The 18,032-nt window shown below is 42.2% G+C and overlaps 1 protein-coding gene across 1 annotated transcript; it reads left to right on the top strand.

Annotated features, from left to right (window-relative positions):
* Positions 1-112: 112 nt before the first annotated feature.
* Positions 113-17,765, top strand: Idh1 (isocitrate dehydrogenase (NADP(+)) 1). The gene is made up of 8 exons (XM_051190370.1): positions 113-252; positions 4,481-4,772; positions 7,877-7,982; positions 10,036-10,213; positions 10,877-11,028; positions 14,609-14,749; positions 15,343-15,505; positions 16,862-17,765. Exons 1-8 carry the CDS (start codon positions 131-133, stop codon positions 16,950-16,952), a joined length of 1,245 nt encoding a protein of 414 aa, XP_051046327.1. The 5' UTR covers positions 113-130; the 3' UTR covers positions 16,953-17,765.
* The last annotated feature ends 267 nt before the right edge of the window (positions 17,766-18,032 follow it).

The following is an 18,032-nucleotide window of genomic DNA, read 5'->3' as shown; positions in this document are numbered from 1 at the left end:
CTGGAGTGGTGGAATTAAAGGCATGTGCCACCAATACCTGGCTAAATTAAAGTAGATATTTCATTTCTACTTTATAGCATGTCAAGGCACATTTCTCTCTCTTTTTTTAAAGGGTTATTGAAGTTAAAAAATGTCCAAAAAAATTCATGGCGGTTCTGTGGTGGAGATGCAAGGAGATGAAATGACAAGAATCATTTGGGAACTGATTAAAGAAAAACTCATTCTTCCCTATGTGGAACTGGATCTGCACAGGTAAATAAATGAATTGCTCTTCCATGTAGCTAGCAAACTCAGAAACATAATTATTTCAAAATGTACTTGCCGCTTTTTTACACAAATAATAACTGTATTCTGTGATTAAAACTCTTAGATGTTTTTGCTGGTTGGTTTGAATTTTTTAGTTTTCTTTAAGATGTAGAGACTTGCTACATAGCCCAGATTGGCCTTGAACTCACAGCAGTCCTCCTGCCTCAGCTCAAATGCTAAGAAAAAAAATCATATCATAATACCTAGTCCAAGGTTACATTTAAGCTTAAATATAATACACATGAATTTATTTTTTGACATTTTTATTTAGGAGTGGGGGGGTGTACATGCCACAACATGCATGTAGAGATCAGGTCAAAGTGGATTCTCTCCTTCTACCATGTGGGCTCCAAATATCAGACTCCAAAGATTATCAGGCGTAGAAGTAGGAGCCTTTGCCCATGAGAGATCTGTTTTCCCTGTTGAAGGTCTTATTAAATCAGCAGTCTAGAGAAGCACAATATATTATTTGTGGAAAGAAAAAGCAATAGAGGACAGTAAGAAACTGAACTAAATGTGGGGGATCATTTTTGTCCTTTGCAGCTGAGTCTTCATCAGTCTACAGAGTCGGTGGCTGGGGCTTTCCTTTCATTCTGCTTCTTCTATCCTTGTCATGCAGTTACTCACCAGAATAGGCATCCACCCCACTTCCAGGACCCTTCCCTAAGTCTCAGCGTCCCTCTCTCTGCCCTGGCTTCGTTGTGCTGAAAGATAGATTAGGAGTGGTTTTTTGTTTTTGTTTTTGTTTTTTGAGACGGGGTTTCTCTGTATTGCTTTGGAGCCTGTCCTGGAACTAGCTCTGTAGACCAGGCTGGCCTCAAACTCACAGAGATCCACCTGCCTCTGGAGTGCTGGAATTGAAGGCGTGTACCACCAACGCCCAGCTGAGATAGATTAGGAATATAGGAAGTATGTTATTGTCTCCTTTTTTTTCCTGGTGTTTTTTCTCTTGTACACCCGCTTTGGTTATTTTTTGTTTTGTTTTGTTTGTTGTTTTTTTTTTTTTTTTTTTTTTTTTTTTTTTTGAGACAAGGTTTCTTCCTGTATCCTTGGCTGTCCTGGAACTTGCTCTGTAGATCAAGCTGGCCTTGAACTCAGCGATCTACCTGTCTCTGCTTCAGAGTACTGGGATTAAAGTCGTGAACCACCACCCTCTCTATCTGCTCTGTTTGCTCTTTGCCTTTTTTGTACATTTGACCTACATAGAGGCAATGTTTTTATAAAGGGTGAAGTGGTCAAAGGCTGACATGGTATAGTGTTGAGCAATACATTTAAAGCAAACCATTGGTGTCTGTCTTTGCCTTGACCCAGAGTTACTCAGTACATGTCCTGTTGCTTAGTTGGGTGCAGATATTTAGTTTACATTATGATTGTGTAAACCTAAACTGCTGGTGCTGTCTGTATTGCAACCAAAACAAGATCAGTATTGTAGTTGCAGAAGATCTGCAAACATATTGAATGAAACACACACACACACATGCTCACAGATAGCTTCCAAATTTGTTAAACATTTTAGAAACTTTCCTATTCAGAATTTTGCATGACAATAGGCGAACTAATGGGCTTTTGAGGGGAGGGTTGTTTTGTTTTCAATTTTTTTTTAGAAAAAAAAATTACATGTGTGACTATTTGGCCTACATGTGCATGCCTGTTGGCCGCAGAGGCCAAAAGAGGGCAGGCATCGGATCACCTGAAGTTACAGATGGTTGTGAGCCAGCACAGGTTCTGATACAAAACCAACCCAGGTCCTCTGCAGTAGCAGCAAGTGCTCTCAACTGCTGAGCCATCTCACTGGAACTTCTTTTTGTTTTTGCTTTGTCGCTTACTGTTATTTTGTTTTGTTGTTTTGAGACAGAGTGTAGCTCTGGTTACCCTGGAAATTACTACATAGACTAAACTGACCTGGAGTACACGAACCAACACACCTAGCTAAATGCTTAGAGGCTCTTAGTCTGAGGGCAAAATTTTCTTCTGTGTGTGTGTGTGTGTGTGTGTGTGTGCATGTGTGTGCATGTGTGTGCATGTGTGTGCGTGCATGTGCTTGCGTGTGCGTGCGCACACATGTATTCACGTACATATGCACATAACTATGCATATGGCCCAGATCTTCCTCCTCCTCCTCTTCCTCATCTTCCTCATCCTCCTTTTTTTTTTTTTTTTTTTTTTTTTTTTTTTTGATGGAGGCCTTTTACTGGCTTGGAACCTACCAAGTAAACTGGGCTGAGTATTCAGCAAGCCCAGGGAATCCTCCTTGCTCTGAGATTACAAATGCATGATCATATCTTGACCATTTTATTTTTCATGCCTAGCTCTTTTTTGTCTTTGAAGGTGAATTCCATGGATTGAACTCAGGTCCTTATAAGATAAACACATTAGTAACTGAACTGTCTCTAGCCTGCATACAGCTCATGCTTGTAATCCTAGCTCTTAGAAGGCTGAAGCCAAAGGGTTGCTGTGAGTTCCAAGCTAGCCTAGACTACAGTGTGAAGCATTGTCACAACATAAAGTGTGGGGGATGCCTAGAAAGAAAGTAATACATCCATGACTGCAAGCTGTTAAAGACACAAACAGCTTTTAAATAGTTCCCCAATTATTATTATCAACTGGTTATGGTGGGGAAAGGGTGTAGGGTTTTATTGCTATTTTTAATTTTGCGATAGAGACAGCACAGTGGTCTAAGCCGTTTATTCTTTCCTTTCCTGGGAATTTTAAAACAAGGCAGAGAAAAGGAAAAAATCCTACCCATTTGTGGATTGATTCCCTGAGAAATGGCTCCTGTAACATGAAAAATAATATTGTTCACATTTCCTATGAGTTGGGGTTGGATATTTGTAGATATTCATCATTCCTAGGCAAAAAAAAGATATACGCATGTATGAACTGTCTAAGGATGAAGCAGAAAATATTTTTGTTTGGAAACACATCAAAGTAACTCTCTGTGTTTGCACCAGTTGAGATAGCTGGAAAAAGGAAGATACAAACACTGAAAAGAGGAAGACAGCTTAATTCTTCACTGGTTTTGAGAAATGAAACTTTCTCTGTAAAGCCATAGAAAACAAATATCACTTAATGATTTGGGTTTTTTTGTTGTTGTTGTTGTTGTTTTGTTTGTTTGTTTGTTTTGTGCGTTACAGGGTTTCTCTGTAACAGCTCTGGCTGTCCTGGAACTCATTCTGTAGACCAGGCTGGCTCAAACCCAGAGATCCCCCTGCCTCAATTTCCTGGGTGCTGGGATTAGAGACGTGTGCCACCACCACCCAGCTTGTATTACCTTCAATAAACCATTATCTGCTTAAGCTTTGCTAGTATTTTCTGTGCTCTGTGGATAGGCAGCATCCATCTCTCTATGAATGGTCTGTACTGTGAGAGCTGGTGCTAAATACAGTGGTGTGCAAGATGGCTGTGGATTCCATTGCTTATCCAATAAACTGCAGGCTTGTTTCCAGAACAAAGACACTTACCCAAGAAGTAGGGGAAGGTTCACCTTATGACTAACTGGCTTCAACAAAAAGAGTCCTTAGCTCTTTTGGCACTGATTGACAGAACTAACCTTCCTACCACTTCAGTGCCCAAAAAAAAAAAAAAAAAAAAAAAAGAAAGAAAGAAAGAAAGAAAATCCTTTTTACTTCTCCATCTCTTTATTGATAAAGTATAACTCTTACTATGGGAAAAGAAGGTTGTACTTGGGTTTAATCCATATGCTAATTATGTGGTGAGAAACCAGGCCAAGGATTGCCCTTGTGCTATTACTTCCTTTATATGGTGAAAAGCAGGAGCCAATTGGGCAGAGTTCCTTGGTTTCCTAAAAGACAGCTTCCCACTGCAGTTCAGGGAAGCAGCAGGGCCCAGCCTCCTGGTGTGTCTTCATTCCTGTTTTTGTAGACAGGCACCCATCTTTTGCTTAGGATGCACTGATGCTAAAACTTGGCATATTTAGATGTGTTGGGGGAGGGGGGGGGTCTTCACTTTCACCTGGCAAGCTCTGCAGGCAGATTAAAGCCTATCAGTGTGTCTGAAAAGTTGTGCTGACAGGCAGGCAAATATCTTGAGTTCGAGGCTAGCCTGGCCCATAGAAGAAGTACCAGGAGAGGCTCCAAAGCTACACAGAAACCCCCTGTCTCCAAAAAAAAAAAAAAAACCACAAAAGTTGTGCTGACACCTCTCCCTCTCCAAGCTATGACTTAGGCATAGAGAATCGTGATGCCACCAATGACCAGGTGACCAAGGATGCTGCAGAAGCTATAAAGAAGTACAACGTCGGTGTCAAGTGTGCGACCATCACCCCCGATGAAAAGAGGGTTGAGGAGTTCAAGTTGAAACAAATGTGGAAATCACCAAATGGCACCATCCGGAACATTCTGGGTGGCACTGTCTTCAGGGAAGCTATTATCTGCAAAAATATCCCCCGACTGGTGACAGGCTGGGTAAAACCCATCATCATTGGCCGTCATGCTTATGGAGACCAAGTAAGTTGTTGGAGCATACTTTGATTTTTCATTTTTGTGTTTTGCTGGTCAGTAGCTCCTATTTCTGTGTTTTGTTCTTTGGGTTTCCATGCCCTTAAGAGAAGTCCAACATTTATTTATTAGGCATAGACTGAATTTACATATATTTAGGAAGGGGTGAAAATACAGATAAACTTTGAAATAAACACCTATCTTACCACTTTTTTTTCCCCAAACATATCTTTATCCTTTTGGTAAGCTATTCCATGTGATGCTGTCATTTTTGCATTTGTAATAATACCCTAGGCTCGGATCGGTAGTTTTCAATGCTGGCTGGCTACATAGTGGGATTTTGCCGTTGATGGTGGTAGTGCAGATGCTTTTATTTCATTGCTTCTTTGTTGTTTGTTTGCTTGCTTGTTTCACTTGTAGTATTTGGGTCCTGTCCTGGAGCTGTCGAAATCTCAAGTTTGTGAGGATCGGGTTTTTATTAAAACAAAAACAAAAACAAAACAACAACAACAACAAAAACCCAGCAGATTCTATTGAGCAGCCACATTAAGAACTTTCAAATAGTGCTGGGTAGTGGGTGTTGCACACCTTTTTATCCCAATACTCAGGAGGCACAGGCAGGCAGGTCTCCATGTTCGAGACCAGCCTGATCTACATAGTGAGTTCCAGAAGAAACCCTGTCTCAGAAAACCAAAGGAAAAACAAAAAACAAAAAAAAAACTACCAAACATGGGTAAAGGGAGAGCCACCCAATAGTTGAAATCAGTCTTGTTAAAGCAGTCTGTACAGTTTGGAAAACTAATGTCATTTCTCTGCTTGTATAAATAGTCTCATTGGTGAATTGAGTAGAAAAGCTGCAATGACACAAAGTTTCTTAAAACCGGATCTTAATAGAAAGTAGCTTATATATCAAAACGAACCTTAACAAATGGAAATCTGTAGTGCTGACATCTAGGGGCTTCCATATGTGTTGGTGAAACAGTGTGGTCACAGCAGATGTCCTTGTGTCCCTGGGAGAAGGTCACCAGCTTAGTCCTTGATGTGTCACATGGCTTTTGCTTCACACTGTGATTCATGATAATTCTTCATCCTGGCCAGCCCTTCACAGATATCTATCTGCAAGAGGCCTGAGCAAGGGAATTTAAATGGCAAAAGAACAGATTCCCTATCATTAACCCTACCCTATTTAGCATGCTGCCTTTTCAGTGTTTTTGTTTTGTTGGTTCTTGTTGTCATTTGGAAGAATAGATTGTCTTTTCTTTTTGTTTTTGAAACAGCATGGTGACTCACTGTTAAATGTTCGTAGAGCTGTACAAAGTATTTTAGGGCACAGCATAATGCCTCAATTGCCATAGTAAAGGACTTTCTATAACAGAAGTGTTTAATCTTTTCTGTTATCTGACTGCTCTTTTACCCGTTGTGGCTAGGATTACTGTAAAGCAACAGGCGTGGCTGGCAACCCGCTGGTGCCTAACTCTAGTCACTGGATAAAACAGATCACTGACTGGAAAAGATCCCGTGCAGAAATGACTTGTGGATGCCTGGTGTGTGATGGGTACAATTCTCTACTAGAGTGGCTTGGGCTCACCTAGGAAGTACCTGTCCTTGAAGAGCCTTAATCTGGGGCCATCCATCATCCTGCCCCTGCTGCTTCCAGAATGGCTGCTTTGTGTGGACATAGGTCTGGAGAATGACTAAGCCCTGAAAATCTAACAGTGGCTCGCCTCCCAGGCCATGCGACTGGCACTTTCTTTCCCCAGTTCCTTGAGAAGACACTGTCAGAATGAGATTTGCTCAGCATTTGACTTCTAACTTAGAGTCAGGACCCAGCACAGCCTCTGCGGTCAGCACCAGAGCTAGTGTTGGTGTCTTTCTCCAGCCTTCCCTCCAGACCACGGCCAAGGTCCTCTTTCTTCATCGTCTCATTTTCCCCCACTTCTGACCTTTGAAATGTCTTCAGTTGCTCTCACCTGTGTTTGACTTTTTTTTTTTCCTTTTTATTTATATTTATCTTTTACTTATGGATGGTGAGCCACCACGTGGTTGCAAGGACTTGAACTCAGGATCTGGAAGAGCAGCCAGTGCTTTTAACCCCTGGGCCATCTCTCCAGCCCCTTGTTTGTTTTTATGTGGCTGTCAGCTTCCTAACGAAAAATGTCTGTGATTGGATACTTTTGATTGTCAGTTTAATGCAGTCTAGAATCACCTGAGAAAGACGGGTTTCAGTAAGGAATTGGCTAGATTAGGTTGGCCTGTGAATTTTTTTTTAACCGGTTACTTTCAGTGGGAAGATCCTCCCTGACCGTGGTGGCACCATTTCCCTCACTGGGCCTTGGACTGAATGAGAGCATAAGCATGCATGCATTCATTGCTCTCCTTTCCTGATCATGAGTGGGGTATGTCCAGTGTCCCCAGATTCTATGACTTCCCCACGTTGGTGGGTGGACTCTAACCTGGAACTGAGATAAAGTAAACTCTTTCCCCTAAATTGCTTTTATTGGGGTATTTGGTCACAGCAACGGAAACAAAGCTAAGACAGAACTTTATATTATTCTCTGCCCTCTCTGAAATGATGCTCGTAAAATCACCGTATATATGTGGTAGGTGTTAGTATTCAGGCATCTGTACTGGCCTGTCCTTGGGGTTCTGACAGGATATGCTCTCAGCTGCAGCCACTAAGAGCAACACCTGTGCACATTCACTATGTTCCCTTTTAAAAGAGCCCTGCCCACCTCCCATCCCCCCTCTCTCTCTTTCTCATGTTCCTGTCCCTGGAGGCCAGTCTCCCCTCTCCCCTTTCCTCTTTTTTATGATCCCTTTTCCTAATTTAAAAAAAAAAAAAAACACCCTCCACTTGAGCTCTTGCATGCAAAGCATCTTTCTCTCATGCACCACTTTTTAGAAATTTCAACAGCAAGGCTCCTGGTGAAGATTTACTGACCTTTAACATGTACTGTTACTAACTAGTAGGACTTCCTGGACCCCACTTAACCCTATCTCTTGAAACCAAAGAGCAACAATTTACTGTGTTTGCTGTGTTTGGCTGTATAATCTATTTTCCCCTTACAATGCCTGATGGGGCACTTTTCCTAATATGTGTTTCCTCTTCACAGTACAGAGCAACTGATTTCGTTGTTCCGGGGCCTGGAAAAGTAGAGATAACCTACACACCAAAGGATGGAACTGAAAAGGTGTCATACATGGTGCATAACTTTGAAGGTATGTACTGTCCCTCCAAGCTGCAACTCATTTTACCAGGGGCCTTCAGCAAACCTTGTTACTTTTGTTTGTTTGTTTGTTTTGTTTTGTTTGTAAAAGCTGCCTTAAAAGACAACCAGAATCTTCAACATTTCTGAAGTCTTTTTTTCAAGACATGGTTTCTCTGTGGCTGGAACTAGCTCTTGCAGACCAGGCTGGTCTCAAACTCACAAAGATCTGCCTCCCTCTGCCTCCCAAGTGCTGGGACTAAAGGCATGTGTGCCACCACCGCCCAGCCTGGAACATCGAAATCTTAAATAAGAAAGTTATTAGTCCCATGTTTTCTCATGGCACAGGTAGACACAATGGGGTGAACCTAACTAACTCTTATGTGAAATTGCAGACAAAGGCATGGATGCAAGCTGCATTTTTCTTCGAGGGAAAGTGTCAGCAATCTGAATTGTATAAGTGTTAGATTTACTTACTGTTCTATATCTTTATTCTTGTTCTGTTAGGCTTTCTACTTAGAATTGATTTCATTATTTGCTAAATTATTTTCTTTTTTGCCTTTTTTGGGAATATATAATAACAACAAAAAAATATAGCTTTCAAAGTACTTCAAGTCTCTTTTGAAATTGAGAGCAAAAAGTAAAGCCCCCTCCAAAAAAAAAAGTGCACTAAGGAATTTGAGGATGGTTTTTGTGGGTAAAGCACTTGCCACACAAATTTTAGGACCTGAGTTTGAATCCCCAGAACCCACATAAAAGCTAAGCAAAGTTGTGTGTCTAACCCCAGTGCTCTAGGACAAGAGGTGAGACGGACAGGAGAGACCCTGCAAGTCCACAGGCTGCCTACCCTGGCCTCTGCAGCAGCTACCAACAAGAGACTCGGTCAGGGTTCTTTGGGGAGAACTGCTCGGAAATGAAAGCGTTCACACGGTGTCCCCAGAGTTTTTGTGTCCTTGCCTCCTCTAAGCAATATTGATTTCATAGAATCCAGTTCTGCAGGTTGTAGTGTTTTTCATATTCTCAGCCAAGTTAGCCTGGGGCCTTGGCATGGATTCAGGTTCTGACTTTCAGTAATAACAGACAGAGGTCAATTAATAAGAGTTGTGAAACACCGGTGATATCATGTAACATAATTATTTCCACCAATTACTGTAGGTGTGTTCAGTATCCCCCAGGAAATTAGATTTTTTTTTTAAACCAGTAGTTAAAATGCAAGTTTTCTCCATGACTGAAGGTTGAGTATGCCTAAATTTGAAATGCGTGTTGGGGACTGGGTAAGGCACTTGTTGTGTGAAGCAAATCTTTGGAATGCACATAAAAAGCCAGGCACAGAAGCAAATGTCTATAACATCAGTGACCCTACAGGGAGATGGGAAGCAGCCACAAGGGACTCTAGACACTCAGGAGCTAACTAGCTGACTTGACATAAGCCTCAGTGAGCAACAAAAGAGATCTTGCCTACAGCAACAGAAGACGATTCACATCAAATTTTATCTTCTGGCCTCCATGAGTGCACACAGGCGGTCACACACACACACACACACACACACACACACACTATATGCACACAATTAAAAACTAAAATACACATTGGAAATTGTTAAAATGTGTAAAGAGTTCCAATTTACTGGCCTTCCCCCTTCCTCCCACCTTTTGAGACAGGGTCTCACTATGTAGCCCTGGCTATTCTAGAATTCACCATGTAGACAAGACTGCCCTCAAACTCACAGAGATCTGCCTGCCTCTGACTCCCAAGTGCAGGGATTAAAGATGACGGCCTCTGAGCCTTCAGCCTTCAGGATCTTAAGACCATATGATTTACTTAACTGCTGTTGTCCTACCAAGCATACATTAGAACATCCTTATCTAGAACAAAGACTTCCCCTCTGTGCCTGTGCCATAGCCTGTTCGGATTGGCAGTCCGTGTGGAACCTCACACTGCTGGCCCAGTCATGGCTGCTGTGAAGTTGGTACTTGGGTGTTGTGCATGGGTTTAGCTCTGCTACAAATACCACCACCCTTACCTTTCTTTCTTCTCTTTGTTCTTGGCGGTTTCCCCTCCACAGAAGGTGGTGGTGTTGCCATGGGCATGTACAACCAGGATAAGTCAATTGAAGATTTTGCGCACAGTTCCTTCCAAATGGCTCTGTCCAAAGGCTGGCCTTTGTATCTAAGCACCAAAAACACTATTCTGAAGAAGTATGATGGGCGTTTCAAAGACATCTTTCAGGAGATCTATGACAAGTAACTACAGCTCTTTATTCCTTTTTCTGTTTTCAAGCAAGCGGGCATCTAGGGTGTAGCCCCTGGGACATACAAGAGCACCACCACTCATCCTTACATTAGGTATCGACTAATCTGACTAATCTGAGTTTAGTGGGACCAGAAGGAAGAAACCCCCCCCCCACACTGTAAAGTACTGATGCTTCCAGAGTGAGTTTCTGAGGCAGACACAGCTTGTTTCTTTTCTAAAGACCTTTGCTATGATGGAAAGGTCTGCTTTAAGCGGCCACTTGTCTTAGCATGTGAGTTTTCATTTCAGGCAACTTAAGGCATGTACGTGTCAACTCATAACATGGACTAGCTCCCCATTAGAGCATGTGTTGGGGCGGGGAGCTTAGAAATTATTTTTGCTGAAGCATTGGGACTACTCTTCCTAGTGCCTGTCTGTCCCAAGCCTGGGCACCAGCCACAGTGTCTCCGATTCCTGAAACGTATCAAGCAGTGAAATAGTCTTTCCCCCTTTGTTATATTTTTAAAATGAGTTTAAAATCTCAGAATCTGATCATTATATTGAAAATGATAGGATATAAGGAAGTACTTGGGAGAGTTTCCTGTTTCTTTTGGGAGTTGCAGATGACATAAGACTAATTCTGTTTTATTCTTGCTTTCTCTTGTTTGTTTTAGGCAATACAAATCCCAGTTTGAAGCTCAGAAGATCTGGTATGAGCATAGGCTCATTGATGACATGGTGGCTCAAGCTATGAAATCAGAGGGAGGCTTCATCTGGGCCTGTAAGAACTATGATGGCGATGTGCAGTCGGACTCAGTAGCCCAAGGTAAACAGCCAGAGGACAGGGGAGAGGAGGTGCATGGCTGCTGGCAGTGAGGTCATTCCACAAACTTCCCAGGTGTGATAAGGGAGTTTCTTAATCCTTCACTGTCACATGATGAAATGTTAGCGCTTACCCCTCAGGTAAGAGAATCAAGGTCTCCCTGGGAAAGAGGCTTTGTTCAAGGTCACAGAAGAAGTGCCAAAGTAATTGGACACTCCTGGCTCCAGCCTTACAATGTGGTAACACACATCAGCCTTTTACCCCACATGAAGTTTCAAAGCCTCCAGCCTGTCTCCCCTGTCATCTCATGGTGGGAATTCGATAAGAAACCAAGAATGGTGGTGTACACCCTTAATCCCAGGAGGCAGAGGCAAGTGGATTTCTTTGGGTTCCAAAGCCTACATGGTCTACATGGTGAGTTCAAGGACAGGCAGGAATACATAGAGAAGCTCTGTCTCCAAGAAACAAGCCATTGAAGAATATAGAAAACCAAGAAGCAGGACTAAAGTGAGGGACCCCAGCACCAAGGATGGGGTCTCCAAGAGCTTATTTATCTGGCAATAATAGGTCCTTAAGTATGCTCCTGCTGCTAGCCTCGAAGGCTGTTCTGATGCCCTGTAAAGCAAATGTTTGGTGTTTAGCTTCTAACACAGAGGAAGTGAGTGAACCCCAATGCTGTATTCACAGAAATTCCAAGAACCAGAGTGGTTGGGCCAGGTGTTAGCGCCAAATAAATGCATACAAATTCCCTGACTTCCTCAGTACCAAATGGTTCTTCAGTGTGAGGTTTGCACAAGAGAACTCCATGAACCTGAATCTCCACAGATGAATGTTTGCATTAGCTTCAGTTATGTGTACTTTCTCCCTGGAGGACGGTCCTGCTTTCACTCTGGTGAAAACTGAAAATATCTCTAATCTGTTTGAAAATCAGTAGACCAGCCCAACTGAAGATAGATTTAGTATCAGGATATGTGGGTTATACAACTTTCTGTATCCTTCTAGTCCTTTAAACTCTGCAAACATTTGTGCTGAGTGGACACAGGAAGGAACAGTCCTTTGCCAGAACTCCATGGTAGATAAGGAAAACCATTCCTTGTCTTCAGAGTTCTGGGAATGGTAGGCGAAGTCACCCTGAGGTCTTTCTTGTATGTGCTAGGCACGTGTTGTACTGTGAGCTAAAGCCCCACAGCCATTGTTTTTAAATGTCCTGTCATTGTACAAAGAAGCATCTAGAGAAATAATTTGACTTCTAAAGTGTGGTAAGTCCTGAGAACAAACCCAGCCAAGACCCTGTGTCTTGGAGCAATAGTTCTCAATGTGGGTCTCAGTCCCCTTGGGGTCATATCAGATGTTTATATTCCAATCCATAAGAGTAGCAGAATTACAGTTATGAAGTAGCAAAAGAAAAATATAATTTTATGGTTGAGGGTCACCACAACATGAGGAACTGTGTTCAAGTGTGGAAGCATTAGGAAGGTTGAGAACCAGTAGCCTACAGCCTGTAAATCAGTGACTGCAGGGAGCCTGTCAGATTAAATACAAGGCAACAGTTCGCTTCCCTTTTGTTCTTGAGAGGTACAGCTGCTGGGTAGTCCAGAGCCTTTCGTTTCTGTCCTCAGCTTGACAGTGACACCAGCTAGTGTCTGGCTAGACACTGGGTAGGAGCCGTGAAGCCACAGTTGTGTGGAGGGCAGGTTGGCGAGATGCTAAGCTCCTCACTAATCACATGCCTCTGAAGCCTCAAGGCAGCAAGCACAGTGACTGGGGAGAGCTAGTGATGCCACGCAGAGGCATCTTTCCCTTTCAAGTGCTTTACCTTTGCTTACCAACTTCAAAATAGATCAGTGTGAATAGCTTTAGATGGGAGGAGGAATGGCAATTACTCAGGAGCACACTTAGGACCTTTTTCCAGATAATAAGCTCTTGGGGATCCCATCCTTTGGTGGTTAGGGACCCCTCACTTCTTGCTAGAACCTTGGTTCTCTTTTATGCTATTAGGAAACAGTGATTCTCAAATATGGTTTGAGGTGTTTTGTTTTTCTTGTTTTTTTTTTATTTTAATCACCATATGCATGAGATAATAAGAGGGGCAAGCAAAGGCATCTACCACCAAATACTGCAACCCATCTTTGTGGGGCTTTAGCTGAATCCAGCCTACTTGCCCAGTTTGTACCTGAGAAAGGGAGTGTGGATTGAGAAACAGCAGGTAAAGGAACACAGGATAGAGTCAGGAGGGCAATAAACACCCCAAGTTTATTCTTCAACATTCTTAAGTACCCCAACTAGAAAGGGGAGCATGGCAAAAGGACTTCTGTATCTTTTTTTGGGGGGGTGAGACAGGGTTTCTCTGTAGCTTTGGAGCTTGTCCTAGAACTAATTCTGTAGACCTCTAACTCACAGAGATCCACCTGCCTCTGAACCACCAACGCCCGGCTGACTTTATTATTACAAGAAACAAACAAACTTTCTACCTTAAATCTCCAACCTTTTGGTGACCACTCCGTAGGCTCAACTTCTCATTGCCTGGCCTTGAGGGTCAAAAGTAGCCACACCTCAGACCGAGCCTGCTGTTTATTTAGATAAGACATCCGAGACCAACATCTACTGTAGCCATGCCTTAGACCTTTAGGTCTTATGACTTCAGCCTAGGAAGAGAGTTTTGAACACTGACCTTAAGTCAAGATGAAGCTGAGCCATCTCGTGGGCCCCAACAACCAAGCCTGGTGATTGCAGTTCAGTTCCCAAGACCCACGAGGTCGAAGGAGAGACGCAACTCTAAAAAGTTGTACTCTGACCTCCACATGTACATGTGTATGCATGCACACACGCGTGCACACACAACAAATAAGATTTAAAAAAAAAATTAGTATGACCAAAGAGGAAAATAAAGACATCTTAGTGCACATGGGAGAATATTGAAAATGAAGGAGGCACTTTGTAAGCAAGTAAAGAATTGCATGGACGTTGGAGTAGGTTTGAGTAAGGTTCTTTGAGTAGGGAACTACAGAAATGTCAAGAGTGTTGGACATGGAAAGCAAGTGGGATGCTCCTGCATCCAAGCCATCCTCTTAATCTTTTCTTCCCTTTCCCCCCCCAGCAAGGGTGAGCCATGTGAGGGCAGTGGGTAGCTCACTTTCATTCTCTAGAAAAGGGAATTCTACACAGAAGAACGGTGGCATGAGCTCTTACCTGATAGAAAGCTCTATTCTAAGGAGTATAAATATACAACCATGTATTCATTATATTCCTCTAATCCCACGACTCAGGGAAGTAGGAGCTCCTGTTTCCCTATTTTGTAAGTGGGAAAACTGAGTCTTGAGAACCATGAAGCCACAGAAGGAGGATGTAGTATAATTGGTCCCTATCACAGAGCAGATGTTCCTGAGAGAGTAAATAGCCTCTCCAGACAATTTGGCTCAACTTGAATCTGGAATTCTGTTTTCTGCGGGGCAGAAGCATTGATAGTTGCATGTATGCATGTCAAGTTTATCATAATCTGTCAATATCAAGTCTGTTACTCTCATTTCTAGATCAGTGCTGTTCATGCATTTGGACCCAACTCTTCATGCTCTACCACTTACAGGTTATGGTTCCCTTGGCATGATGACCAGTGTGCTGATTTGTCCAGATGGTAAGACTGTAGAAGCAGAGGCTGCCCATGGCACTGTCACACGTCACTACCGCATGTACCAGAAAGGACAGGAGACATCCACCAACCCCATTGGTAAGATGCTCTGCTTCACTGATTTCCAGCCAGACATCTTCAAAGACAATCTCAGAAGAACTCAGTCATGGACCTCTGCTACTTAGAGTCTCCTGTGCAAAATCATCACCAAGTTGCTAACTCATTAGTATGAGGAGCTGTGGGGTTTTTAAAATTTGTTTCATTATTTGAACAGTGGTGGTGAGACAAGGTCTCATGTACCCCAGGCTAGCCTAGGACACAGACTAGCCTCAAACTTGTAGCAATCCCTCTGCCTCTATTTCCCAAGTGCTGGTATTATGGGTGTGTGTCACCATGGCCAGCTATTAGGAGCTATTTTAATGTTGATGTTCTATTTTGTTGGCAAGCAGACATTACAAAGAGGAGTGTTTTCAAAAGTATTTGCCTTTACCCCTGGAACAATGAAGTGTCATTTAAGGCCAGAGGGATAAATCTCTCCAACAGATAAAATATTCTCAACTGTCACAATTCATAGCATCTAGTGATGCCCATCACCTAAAAAAGAACCTGCCCCATCTCTGGAAAGAATGAAATACTTGGAATCCCCATAAGTAGAGTGATAAAAATGTATACTTCTCATTTTCTTTTGATAGCTTCCATTTTTGCCTGGTCCCGAGGGTTAGCCCACAGAGCAAAGCTTGATAACAATACTGAGCTCAGCTTCTTTGCAAAGTCTCTAGAAGAAGTCTGCATTGACACCATCGAGGCTGGCTTTATGACTAAGGACTTGGCTGCTTGCATTAAAGGCTTACCCAAGTAAGTGTGAGATGCCCTGCATGTACTTACTGGTCAAATTACCCCCTTTTAGAATTATGTGAGTTACTCATCTTTCCTGTGGTCGGCACAATACCTGTGTGTTATCAGGTAGCAGGGAGATGTAGTCTTTCTATAGCTACTCACTTTGTAGCAGGAAAGTGGTCATAGATCAAACAGAAATACATAGCTACATAGGCATGTCAATCAAACTCCTGTGTACAAAACTACTTTTAATGAGAATGAGGAGGTTGGAGTGATGGCTCAGTGCTTAAGAACACCCACTGCTCTTGCAGAGAATGTGAGTTGGGTTCCCGGCACCCAGGTTAGGTGGCTCACAGCTGCCTATAAGTGCAGCTCCAGGGGTTCCAACATAGTTACTACACTGACGTGCACACACACAACTTTAAAAAAATAATAAAAATAAATTTCTAGGCAAAGGATAGACAATGAAGAGTACTAGTACTTGGTGACTAGATTATTTTGCCCTCTGTTTTCTTTACAAAAACAATGAGATGGACACATTGGGTTGAGTTTATATATTTTGCACATATGTACATAAGCGGAAGAAGAACCTACCAATTAGGGAGTGGAAGGACATAGAAGGAGCTGGAGTGAGGGGAATTGGGAGTGGCTGACGGGAGGACAGGGAAGGAGGAAAGTGATACAATTATATTTCAACTAAGAATATAAAACTAAAGTTTTAAACCAAAAGAAAATTCTACTAAGATATAAACTAATAACATACCCCTTACCAGTATCACCTCAGATCTGTCACAGTCAGTGTAGCCCAGGAAAGGTGTGGACTCATTGGTTACATGTTTCCTAACTTAAATCTCAAAGATACATTTGAAACATGCTTACCAGTGTAGAGCTATTATAACCTAGTCTTTAGGCTTTTGTTAGCAATCTTCACCCAGATAATCCATTGCCTTTTGTTTTTAAGACACAAATGAAAATAAAAGCGTCAAAGCCTTCTCTTAAGAACACGGAACAGTGTATGGGAATGTAGGTAAACACATGGCTCTACCCTGGATGGGTTTTATTATTTCTAAGAATAAAAAATAAGAGGGATGATTTCAGTTACATGGCATTATCTGGGACTGAAGCTGCTATCAGTTCAAAGCCAAAAAAGCCTCCTGTAGATGTATACACCTGTCAGTCTCCTGCAGGCTGCCCTGAGCACCGTCATCCCCGAAGCCTCAGTCATTACCCACGAATTTATAGCCTGTTAACTTTAATCATTTTTTTTCTAGAAGTGTGAGTAGCATGGCTAGGAGTTGTTTGTTTTTCAGTTACCTCGGAACATACCAGAGGGGAAAAAAGCTAAATTTCCTTCCTTTATCTTTCTCTCACCAGCGTTCAACGTTCTGACTACTTGAATACGTTTGAGTTCATGGACAAACTTGGAGAAAACTTGAAGGCCAAACTAGCTCAGGCCAAACTTTAAGGTCAAACCTGGGCTTAGGGGGGGACAAGTTTATGTGGTAACTAAGTCCACAGGTTTACATAAAAAAAAAAAAATACACTCTAGGATAAAAAAACAAATCATTTTGTAATTTGTTTCCATACGTTTACAGGCTTTTTCTTTTTCATACAGTTATTGCCACCTTAAATGAACATGGTGGAGACTTTTTTAAAATTGCATTTTATTGTGTAGTAGCAGGAATTCTGTTAGTACCCATTTACATTAACTGTCACTCTTTCCTTGCTCTAATATAAATGACCAAAATCAGAAGTGCTCAAAAAGGTGAACCATAGCTACAGTGTGGTTCCCTGTAAGGGTGGAAAAGAAAGCCGTTCACTTCCCCTGTTGTCTGTGAGTGTGAACACTGGGGGCTTTTGTGAGCAAATGTTGTACTCACTGTGTGTGAGCTGTGCAGTGAGCTTACACAAGACTTGAACAAATAGAATGTATGTCGCTGAAATGCATGGCAGCCATGTCTGTAAAGAGCATCTATGTGTCCAATATACTTAGTATATTTTAAGGCCAGTGGAGGATTCCACCTGTAGTCTAAATGCAGACTGGAGGTTTGCCCTCTTTGATTTCATTTCCTCCTGTGGCCTAGCCTAAGTATTATCCTACCCAGACAGCACAGTTCATCCATGTGCAATAAGGGAAGCTGCACCTTTTTAGGATTTCTGCTGGCCTGTTTTCATTTCTTTTATATAAATGTAATTTTTTTTCAGAAGTTGATATTGAACACTATTACAGTCCAGTCCTTCTTAACAGTTAATTTTAATTAAAATTAAGTACTAATTATGCTTCTAAGTGTTTACTTATTAATCGTGGGTAGATGCTGCCTTCATTTGACAAAAGTCACTTAAAGGAGAAAGTTAAGTTTTGCATCACAGGTCAAGGTACAGTCCTGTCACAGCGGAGAAGTTGAGGGAGCAGAAGCTTGAAGCAGCTAGTCACATGTCCATAGTCACAGAGCAGAGAACATGAATGTCTGCTCATGCCTAGCATGCCCAGGAAGCGGAGTCCCCCACAACCAAGTGTGTCTTCCTATAAAATAACCCTTTTACA

The sequence above is a fragment of the Phodopus roborovskii genome, unplaced genomic scaffold (genome assembly GCF_943737965.1).
Source record: "Phodopus roborovskii unplaced genomic scaffold, PHOROB, whole genome shotgun sequence".
Classification (NCBI taxonomy): domain Eukaryota; kingdom Metazoa; phylum Chordata; class Mammalia; order Rodentia; family Cricetidae; genus Phodopus; species Phodopus roborovskii.
The sequence above is the reverse complement of the archived record's forward strand: the minus strand, read 5'-3'. Positions and strand labels throughout refer to the sequence as shown.